The sequence below is a fragment of the Grammomys surdaster genome, unplaced genomic scaffold, assembly GCF_004785775.1.
Source record: "Grammomys surdaster isolate TR1022 unplaced genomic scaffold, NIH_TR_1.0 125889, whole genome shotgun sequence".
NCBI classification, from domain to species: Eukaryota; Metazoa; Chordata; class Mammalia; order Rodentia; family Muridae; genus Grammomys; species Grammomys surdaster.
The window spans coordinates 1,301,011-1,312,379 of record NW_021620714.1 but is presented as its reverse complement, the minus strand read 5'-3'; the positions used below and the strand labels follow the sequence as shown (position 1 = coordinate 1,312,379).

Here is an 11,369-nt window from a genome sequence, read left to right as displayed (position 1 = left end):
CACCTGAACTGCAGACGGTTGGTGCTGAGGCCTGGACAGTCAGAGTGACATTGATCTAGCAGTTGTTCATTCAGGAAAGACTTGAAGAATAAATTTACATAAAAATCCTAATAAGAATGGGACATCTGCCATAGAATTGGGGGCTTCAGGGCGTGGGGACCAGGGCTAGGAAGAGTCTAGGATGTGTTTCTAACTTAGGCCCCCTGAACCTCACCACATAGAGGGCCAGGCCAGGGAACAGAAGGCAGTGGTCAGACATGGGTCTGAGACAGGGACATAAGGGAGAGGAGTAGAGTTGGCAAGGTGGTAAGATTATTTACGACCCTTGTTCCTTGCCGTGCCAAAATATTCAACAAAGGCAACCTACAGAAAGGATTTGCTCTGTCCACAGTTCAAGTGCTACAGCACATCATGGTGGCAGAGACACAGGATGACTCAAGCTTGAGAAGGCTGGCTCCCTGTGTTGGCAGTGAGGTAGCGGAGAGCTAGACAGGAGGGAGAACTGGTCTTCAGCTTTTAAGCCCTGCCCCTGTACTCTACAGCAGTCACCTAGGCCCCATGCCCTAGAGGTCTCATAATCTCCCAGGAGAGTACCAGCAGCGGGGACTGAACGTTTCAAACTGTGAATGGAGGGTGAAGAGATGGAGGGACGATAGGCCTTGTCAGTGTTCTATTGCTGTGAACAGATGCCATGATCACCAACTCTTATAAAGGACAACATTTAATTGGGACTGGCTTACAGTTTCAGAGGATCAGTCTATTATCATCATGGCGGAAAGCATGGTAGCATCCAGGCAGACACAGTGCTGGGGAAGGAGCTGACAGTTCTACATTTTGATCCACATGAAGGAGGAGACCCTGTCTTCTGCACTGGGTAGAGCTTGAACATAGGACCTCCCTGTGGGCCAGGCATTCAAACACACAAGTCTATGGGGGCCAAACCTATTCAAACCACTACACCCTAGACATGCTTCCTGAGGTGGTCTTACGGGCTGATGAGAGGAAACGCATGTGAGCTGGGGCCTGGGTATCCCTAATTAGTCAGGGGCCACTGAGAAAACAGCCGACACCTACAAACTGGGGGAAGAGATGGTATCTTAGCAAAGTGACTTTGCAGGGGTGTAGGAGGAGGCTTAGGGAGCCAGGGGTGATCGCTGTGCAGCACCCTGAAACCAGTAACCAAGGCGGTGGTGACACTTGGTTCTAAAGAGAAGACACAGCCGTGGTTAAGAAACCCTGAGGCAGAGGAACAGGGTGAGTGCTCTAGGCTGGGTTGTAGAACTGGGTGTGAGGGAGGGAAGGGAGGCTACAGGTACACCCAGTGTTTCTTCTCTGGCACCTTGGCCAGACCCACCCAGAGGAAGGAAAGGGAGGTCCTGGATGGAATCCCTGCAGGGCTTGCTAGATACATGGACACAGTGTTGTAGAGAGGAGAAGGGAGTCGATTTAGACAAGCCAGCCAAAGCTATCATCACTGTGTCAGAGGGAAAAAGAAGCTCTCTGGTGCCCGCCTTGTTCCTCCAGACACTAGAGCATCTCATTATCCTGGCTAATGGCTCACTGTTGGCTCTGTTCCAGCAAAAGTCTTTGAAAAATACTCATCTGTGACTCCTCACAATTGCTGGTAACATTGATATTGTCATTGTCACTCCCAATTTGGGGGAAACTAAGGCAGAGTGGGGTTAAGTGTTCTCTCTCTCTCTCTCTCTCTCTCTCTCTCTCTCTCTCTCTCTCTCTCCCACAGAGCCTAATATAGTTTTTTGCTTCCCAAGATTGGCCCCATACCTTGATGACTATTCCCAGCCTCTGTGGCCTGTTGGAAGGTCTGGGAACCAGTGTCAGGGGAGGAGTTTAGCAGGCATCAATGGTGGGACAACACCCAAGCTGCACACAACAGGAAACCTGTCTAGTCTCAGGGTGGGGAGAATGCCACATGACTGCAAGAAGAAAGATGGAGAACATCCTCTCTCCCAGGGTCTCTGCTGGGAGCTAAGCAGATGCATCTGTGTGTGCCCAATGGTGAAGTGATGGAGAAGGTCTAGGAGAACCAGTTCTTCCCGGGTATGGAATGAGCAATGCAGCGGCGGTCTCTTGGGTCCGTTGGTGTGTGGTTTCCCTCCTGCCTCGCAGCTGTTCAGCCATGATATCCTCTATTCATCTGTGTCTGCAAATAGGCAAGAAGGACATCCTGCTATGTGGGCTCAGAATAAAGGTCTCAGGGCAGAAGGAGCCCCAGGAAACTCTCTCCTCTGACTCCCACCTGTCCTGACAGAGTTACCTTTGGGATCCCACAGTTCAGAGTCCAGGCTTTGCTCAGGGGAAGTATCCTGACCCACTGCCTTCCTGGTGAGCAGTCCAGCTTAATTCAACCTTTCGTTTCATAAAAGAGATGGTCGTTCTTTTCTACGGCTTTATAGTACTCCATGGCAGACACACTTGAGCTCCTGTTTCTAGCTATTTGCTTGTTCTTTTGTTGTTGCTGTTGTTTGCTTTTTCCCTTTTCCTTTTGGTCCTCTTTTTGTTTCTCAGAGTGCCACAGAGAATTATCTTGTACGCAGGACACTTTGTGCTCAGACAGATGCCTCTGTGGTCTATTTTTGCGCCTCAGCTATGTGCTGTGAAGGAGCAGGTTTGACTTCTCAATTTCCAATCTGTTGCAGATGGATGCCTACCTATACAATTCAATGACAGTGAATCACTAGAGAAATGAGTTGAAAAAAAACACTCAAAATAGAAGTCTAAACGTCTTTATCTTTCCTCTTTGTTTTATGGTGCTGAGGCTGGGGCTCAGGGCCTTGCACACGAGAGCGAAGACTCTACCACTGAGCCACACTCCCAGACAGACATTTGATTATTAGAGTCAATGTCCATATAAGTCACTCAAATTACCATTTAGGATTTTAAACACTGACTTTCAAATGTCTGCATCTGTCTTACCACAGAGTTGTTGGTATGTGAGACTCAATGCTGGCCCATAGATCTCACTTTGTGGACCACTCCTATATTAGGTTAGTGGGTCAAGGGGTGTCTCAATTATAGTTTTATTGCTATGATAATACACCATGACCAAGAAGCAAGCTCGAGAGAAAAAGATTAACTCAGTTTACACTTCCACATCCCTTTTCATCATCCAAGAAGTCGGGACAGGAACTCAAATGGGGCAGGAACCTGGAGGCAGGAGCTGATGCAGAGGCCATGGAGGTGTGCTGCTTAATGGCTTACTCCTCAAGGTTTGCTCAGCCTGCTTTTTTTCAGAATGCAAAGCCACCAGCCCAGGAGTGACCCACCCACAATGGGCTGAGCCCTCCCACAATGATCACTAATTAAGAAAATGCTTTAAAGTTGGATCTCATAGAGGCATTTTCTCAACCAAGGCTCCTTCCTCTGTGATGAGTTTAGCTATTTAGCTTGTGTCAACTTGACAGACAACCAGCCAGTATGGAGGCACTCTTTCCAGAGTTAAAGAGGTTCCTCTCTAGAGGGGTTGTGCCATTTGACACACCCAGTGCAACAAGACAGGTGTATCGTTTCCTCATAGCCTCCTCACAAGGGAGAGCTGCCTGATTGGATCTCTGCTGACTGGGGAGAAACAATAGGCCAGGCTAAGTGTTAATCTGTATTGCTTTGAGGTCGTGAGAAATTCATTTAGATTTTAAGCCCTGTTTGGATTTATGTCCATTACCCATATATTTTTTTATATACTGGATTGTTGGTTATTTTCTTCTTGGCTCCTTGGAGGTCTTTGCACAGTTAGGATATTAGTGCCTTTGTCTGTAATTAGAGCCGCAAATATCTTCTGTCAAGTTTGTCATTTGCCCTGTGTGTATTCAAGTGTGTGCATTAACATTCATGTTTAAGGATGTGTGGAGAGGGCAGAGGTTGACCTTCGTGTCCTTTCTAAGGATCTGTCCACCGTGTCTTCTCAGACAGGGTTTCATTTGACCCAGAAGCTTCCACATTGATTGTGTTGGCTAAGCCAGGGATCTGCCTGTCTCTGTCCCCCAGAGAGAGGAATGCAAGCTCTCAACTTTATGTGGGCCTTGGGATCCACGGCAGGTCTTTAAGCTCCTCTTAAAAGACAAGGTCTCACTATGTAGCCAAAGCTGGCCACACATCTTCAGTCCTCCTGCTGTAGCCCCTTGGGATTGCAGATGCGCACCATCGTGACTGCCTTTTGTCAACCTTTCGGCCTTTCAGTAGTGTTATTAGTGGCAAGGGGTTTATGCTTTCACTCAGTGACGTCAAAATAGTCAAGACTTCCTTTGATGGAGTCTGAGTTTTGTTGTAGTTTTTCTCTCCAAGGTTTGAAGGGGAAACCTTCTGCTCAAATTTTCTTCACATGTTTTCATGACTTTACCCTTAACATTCAAATCTTGAATTCAATTTGAAATTTTCCTGGCTTAAAATGTGAGGTCCAAATCGGGCTTGCGTCTGGGCTTCGCTTTCTACCCGTGACTGCCCACTGCCCCAGTTCCACTTATTAAATGGATCCCACCTTTATCATTAAAGCTAATTTTAAAGCACTTGAAATCATAGTAGAAAAGACTCTATAATTTGTCAATTTTGTCCAGAACACCATTACAAGGGAAATTAGCTTTCAAGATATGATCTATAACTTTGCATTATGTGAGCAGAGTAACATAAATACATTATAAATTTACTTTTAAAAAAACCCATGGGGCCACTGACAACCTTGAGGACACAGAATGAAGTGGACATTTGGTGAGATTAACTTTTTCATTGCAGGTCTTCCCCGTGGCCTGCCTCCAGGAGCCGGGACTGCAGAGGGGCCCACCATGGTAGTCCTAGGACCTCTGGCTCTCTCACTGTTGCTGCCCAGTCTCACCCTGCTGGTGTCCCAACTCTCCAGTTCCCAGGACATTGCCAGTGAGTCCAGCAGTGAGCAGCAGCTGTGCACCCGGAGGGAGCACCCCATCGTGGCCTTTGAAGGTGAGAGGCACTCCATCCCCCTGTAGTCCTGAAGGACGTGAGACAGACCTTGGGAGTGCTGTCTGGGTTGTCTGAAGTCCTTCCAGGAGGTCCTGAGACTCTTCCTCTGGTAGCCATTTTATGACTAGGCATCAGTGGGCTGTAGACCTCTGACTTCTCCAGATGAAGTAGAGAACTTTACTTTAGCCCCACACCCACGCCCGTCCCAGAGCAGTTACTATCTTTCACCAGGATCTTTGGATGAACTATGAAGTTATAGATGTCCTGGTGGTGGGAGTGACTCAGATTTGGGTGGCCTCAGCTCTGGGGGTTCTCAAACCACAGGCTCCGTTCCTTGGCTTCTCTGGGGGCAGGAGGAGAGTGATGTCTCACTCCTAAGGAAGAGCCCAAGGAGCTGAAAAGCATCCTTCTTTCTCTAAGCTGAATGCAGGGATGCCTGTCTTTGGAGTCCTGGGAACCCCCAGCAGAAGGGGCCCTGGTGACTCATAACTCTTGCTTGTCAAGGAAGAGCGTGGGAGTGTCTTGTCCAAGGATTTCCCAATCTTGGATGTGAGTATCTCTGGATGTATTCCAGGGGGTCCGTGAGTTCCTCACAATTTCTAAAATTAGGACAGCCATTTGATGATAACCAAATGAAATAAATAAAACCCAAATCCTAAATTAGGCTGGATGCTCTCCCATGACGTTACCCCATCAGAGTGTCCCTGATCACACCCATTCTCTGGGAGCCAACTACATGGCAGTTCACACAGCAATTTGCAGATAAAATGCCAGGGTCCCCTGGCTTTGCTCTACTTTGTTTTGGGGGTTGTTTTGTTTTGTTAGACAAGGTTTCTCTGCATAACCCTGGCTATCTTGGAACTCACTCTAGGCTCAAATCACAGGGATCTGCCTGCCTCTGCCTCCTGAGTTCTGGGATTAAAGGTATACACCACCACTGCCCAGCTGGTCCCCTGGTTCTTAATACTGACCAACAGTCGCTTGGTCCTTCCTTGTCCTAACCCTGTGGGGGAGAGTGGGCAGGAAAACCCAGTCGTGGGGGCTGGAGAGTCTTGTCTGAGCCAGGCCTCCAGGTCAGTCTCCTGATGTGACGACCATTGAAGAGCTATCACAGGCTTAGCCTCGGAAGACCTGCCCTACCCTGTGGAGGAAGTAGTATGGAGACCCCAGTGGGAAAGCCAGTCACTAAGTCTGAGGCCGGGTGGGATTTAACAGGCAGGATGGGGCTTGTGGATGGGAGATGGAGGGTAATGAGAGAAGGGGCTGGGGGCGTTCTTGATGTACAGGTTCCCAGCTGTGGGCTGGTTCCCTTCTCTGAGAGGAAAGCTTCCAGCTGTCTTCTCCACGATGACTTGTTGGAGCCGGGATCCTGGCTTTGAAGGCTTAAGTGGATTATAGTAAATTAGCAATGTCTTCAGTGTACAAACGTGCGCACACGCTCAGACTTCTGATGGCTCCCACGGCTCGGAAGGGAAGAGCCGTGTGAGGGTGCGTGGGCTAAAGGGGCAGGGTGTCTAGGGCTGCTGGCACTCAGGAGACGTGTGACAACGCTTAATGGAACTTTTCCTCTCAGGGGCTTTGCCCCAGCGCAAAAGGTCCAGTTGACTCAGAGGGAGCCTGCCTCCACCCCCTTGTCAGGCTGTTCTCTATGGGACTCTGAGCTGAAAGGGATAGGGGATAGGAAATGTGGAGTTGGGTCCTGAGTTTTTGGGTTTCCAGAGGGCATTTTTAATCATCAGGTGTGAATTGAACGCACTTGACTGTCCACCCCACCTTCTTACAGAGCCAGGGACTCCATCCCCCATCCTGACAGCTTTGGGTTGTTATATCCATTCACAAAATTATTAGATATGAGAGAGAGAGAGAGAGAGAGAGAGAGAGAGAGAGAGAGAGAGAGAGCGCATGTGTGTGTCTGTGTGTGTGTCTGTGTGTGTGTGTATGTGTGTGTGCTTGCATGCATTTGTATGTATGTTTTCCTGGGAACTGGGGCCAGGGACTCATGCATGGAGGTTCACCATATTTTAATGGCCCTGCTTGGTGCTAGGCACAGAGCAGTTGCTATGGGGTCACAGAAGCAAGCATGTGCTTCTTTTGGACACTTAGCTATTTCCTATTATTCCTCAGAGGTTAGTGCCTCTGTCCCAGCAGCCCAGCCGATCCCATATCAGCTCTCTTCCTGGGTCTCCTCTCATCTGTAGTATGCTAAGCACATAGTAGGTCCCATGGGCGAAGAGCTGTTCCAGGGAAGTCATACTAATCCAGCTCAGCATCAACCACTCCCAAGACCCCCAGACCTTGTGCTGCACAAGTGACCCTCAGGCCCCTCACCTGCAGCTGTGTGTGCTGCACAAGTGACCCTCAGGCCCCTCACCTGCAGCTGTGTTGCTGCACAAGTGACCCACAGGCCCCTCACCTGCAGCTGTGAGCCGCCTTTTCCCCAGACACCTGACAGATCTGTGAACAGCCCCCAAGCAACCACAAGCATGGGGCAGTCACAGAAACAGACTGGCAGCTTCTTGTTTTATAAGGCTTCATTTCCTCCTGTGGGTTCCTTTTAAGCAGGCCCACCTGGGTCTCTCTTTGGCCCGCGTATTACTCTATTTGCCACAGCACGCCCTTTCTAGGTGGCAGGGAGAAGCCAGCCTGGAGTTAACACTGGCAGTGGTTAATCCACAAAGTGGGTAATTGAATTGACTATAATTAAAATCACAGACGCATCACAGAGAATGTCATTTTTCTCTTAAAGTCGCCGTCCAAAACCTTCACTGCACACCGAGCTCAGAACGTGCTTGGTGTTTTAAAGACAGCTTTCCCTCTGGTCCCCTTTGCCTGTTTAATAAGGAGGTGGCTGGCTCTTTTCCCAAGGCCTCCCCAGGATCCCCAGGATGGCGGCACCGTGCCCAGCCATGTCCCCTCCACTTGACTGTGTGAGTTCCTTTAGGGCTAGGGGAGAGGGACAGCAACTGGAAGAGGCCCCCACCCACCTCCACCTCGGGATGGTTATCCCAGCCTAGACTATTTCCTTCTATCTTCTCCCCACTGAGAATGGGCCTAGATGAGGACTGACAGTTCTCAGACAATATCTGCAGTCATACCAACACCTTCCTATCTTGCTGCCTTTACCTGAAATGCCCCTGACCATATGGGAGTTAAAGGGCAACCTGTTCGCTTCCGTTAGGGATCATCTGGTCTGAGGAGGCCCACACACCCAATGCAGAGTGACAGTAAAATACAACAGGAATCGAACAGGGAGGGTGGAGAGGATGTAGAGACATTCTAATCAAGGAGGTCTTCCTGGAGGAAATGAGCACTCCATTTAATCTCTACTACAATTTCCTGTGGCTCAGCTGAAAACTAGCCCACTGGACTTCAGACTCGACTCCTTACTCTGCCCAGATGCCACTGAGGTTGTGACATTTCTTGCTAACCTATAGCCACCTGCTGGGGCCTTAGCAGTTTGCTTCACTTTGCTGCAGAATGTCTTCCTTATTTATTTAATTACTTTTTATTTATTTTTTAATTTATCATGCATATCACAGTTTTCTGAAAAACATCCAACTTGCAAAACCTCCCGTTCTCCTGGGAGTGATTAAGCGTTTGCCTGTCGTGCAGAAATGAAGGGAGGCTTTTACTCTGTAGTGGAGGGATAATGAGCAATGATTTCTATCCCTTGGATTACACACACAGACACACACACACAGACACACACAACACAGAGACTCACAGACACACACATACACACACATACACACACACACATTCACACAGACACACACAGAGACACATACACATACACACAGATACACAGACGCACACACAGACACACACACATACATACGCACACACATACACACACAGAGACACACACAGACACTCACATACACACACACACAGACACACACACAGACATTCACATACAGACACACACAGAGACGCACTCATACACACAGAGACACACACACACAGAGACACACACACATACATACGCACACACATACACACACAGAGACACACACAGACATTCACATACACACAGACACACACACAGACATTCACATACAGACACACACACAGACACACACAGAGACACACACATACAAACACAGACACACATACACACACACACACATGCGTGCGCACACACACACATGCACACACACACACACACACACACACTGATCTGAACCCTGGGTGGCAGTTGCTCACAGTGAGTAGAAAGCACGAGGTCAGCTGAAAATCCTCAGCCTCCTGGCTCCTCACTGGTTCCAGTCCGGCTACCCCTAGCACTGGCAAGCAAGAAGGAAGTTCAGGTACTGTGGATCAACCTGGGAGAAATGGGTCTTCAGTAGAGGGACTGGGGAAAAGTCAGTGAGACCATCATCAGAACGTGAGGTCTGTTCTTTGCCCACCCAGTCCCTGTTAAAGGCTTTGGCTTTGACTAGGAAGCACTTTCTCAAAGATAGGGGTAGACACAGACCACCCAGCCTCTGCCCCTCCCTACCCCATGGGATCTTATTAGAAAGCCTGACCATCCTCCTAGGAGAGGAGTTGAGGGTTGTTCATTCAAACACTGCTACACAGGTGGGGCCCGAGGGTTCTGGCAGCGAGGTCTTACCTAGACCCAGCGCAAACCACCAGGCTGAACACACACCACAGTGGAATAATGATGTCTGTCAGGCAGTGAAAGCCTGTGGGGTCGCTTCAGTCCTGCTGGGTGGAGTCACGGAAGTCTTAGAAGAGGTGGGGGCGTATCGCAGGGTACAAAGTTTTGTGGGCCCATGGAACGGACTGGGGAGGTATGCAACATTTTAGATAAGTATGCCTGAGGAGAAGAGTTTGGACACATTTCAACTCGTCATTAAATAAATAAATATTGAATGTCAGGTGATTAGCTGGGGGTCAGGGGGCCAGGACCCAAAGGTCACAGGAGCTGAGGCATGCGGGGGTTGTTGGGAAGGGATCTAAACCTGAGACTGGCATAGCTACCCGTGAGTTCCAGAACTATCACTCGGGTTGCCTTTTGGGAAGTAAACCCACAGCTATGGGAGACAGGCCAGTTAGGATCAGAGACTATCAGCTCCAGTCTAGGCAAAAAAGGACAATGCTTGGGTCAGGGTGAGGTCTGGGGGAGAGCAGCTAGTAGAGCCTGGGGTCTGGAGGGAACGCATACCGGAGGTTCACTGAAGTAGCTGCCTCAGTCTCTGCAAGAATCAAGGGTGATGATAGGCTTTCCTTTGTGCAGGGCAGAGTCCTCTCCCAGAGGCAGTAACAATACTCTAACAGAGGTGGGCAGGTGGAACCCAGGTTTCCTGGGGGCTTCAGCTCTATACTCCACCTCAGCCAGTGTGCTCTTCTCTGGTGTGATGCCGCTGACCTTGGAAACACGGTCCAACGGTAACAGAAGTGTCTCTCCCTGTCTCTGCCAGATCTGAAGCCGTGGGTCTCTAACTTCACCTACCCTGGAGTCCGGGACTTCTCCCAGCTTGCTCTCGATCCCTCCAGGAACCAGCTCATCGTGGGAGCCAGGTAATGGGGTAACAAGAGAGTCGGGGAAGAGAGTGGGGGCACTGGAGTTGGGCAGAAGGGGTACTGTTGGGATGCGTATACTCACTGACTTCCTGAGTCCCTGTCCTCCGTGCCAGGCCCTGTCTGTACGGACTGTCCATCAAGTAGGGAACTTGTGGGAGTTGGGGAAAGGGGATGACCCCAGACCACACAATCTCAGCTAGATTCATTCATCAAATCTTGTTAGGGTATTAAGAGCAAAGAAGCCTGCTTCCATCTTCTGCCCTCTCTGCCCTGATGCCAGGACCAGCCCAGTTAGAGGTGCCCAGGCGCCCCCTGCTGGCAAGCTGCACCAAGGGTGCCCATAGACCATATGTTTCTTTTGTAAAGGGCCTCGTTTTCTGTAGCCTGCCCACCTTTGTCCCTACTGTCCAAATCAGGATTCAGAAGCTAAACCTTTCTAGGGAGGCCTCATCTTCCAGGCTTCCGGGTGGAGTGGGAGGAGCTAGCTATCACAAATCAATCATTACCAGCTTTGGAAGCAAGGAGCCTTGAGATGAGGCAGGGGGTCCCTGGGCCAGCATCCCCCACAGCTCCTGGGAACTTGCTGAAAAGTGATACTTGAGCCTCTTTGAGTAAGAAACTCTAAGTATAGGCCTAACCTTGCTTCAACAAGGCCTCCCGTGCCTGGTGCCCAAGCTTGAAAACAGTCCGACCCAACACACACAAAAAGATGCTAGCTTGGGACTAGAACTTGGGCCTCCTGACCCCGGTGGTCTGCGTTAGGACACTGAACACTAAGGACCTGGATCAGCTTGTGTAGGTAGGAGGGACACTTCCAGGCGACCTTGTGTAACTGGCCATTCCTGCCCTCTGGTTCTTCCACTTTTGTTTGCTGTATGAAAGGTGGAGGG

At 49.6% G+C, this 11,369-nt stretch overlaps 1 protein-coding gene across 2 annotated transcripts in view; it reads left to right on the top strand.

Annotated features, from left to right (window-relative positions):
- Positions 1-4,752: 4,752 nt before the first annotated feature.
- Positions 4,753-11,369, top strand: part of Sema5b (semaphorin 5B) — a 39,575-nt gene continuing 32,958 nt past the window's right edge. Inside the window, exons 1-2 of one of the 2 annotated variants that reach the window (XM_028752262.1) lie at positions 4,753-4,950; positions 10,377-10,476. In XM_028752262.1, the coding sequence (XP_028608095.1) occupies positions 4,797-4,950; positions 10,377-10,476 (254 nt within the window). In that variant the 5' untranslated portion in view covers positions 4,753-4,796. The remainder of the gene's footprint in view (positions 4,951-10,376; positions 10,477-11,369) is intronic. The other variant, XM_028752261.1, reaches the window with a different exon arrangement.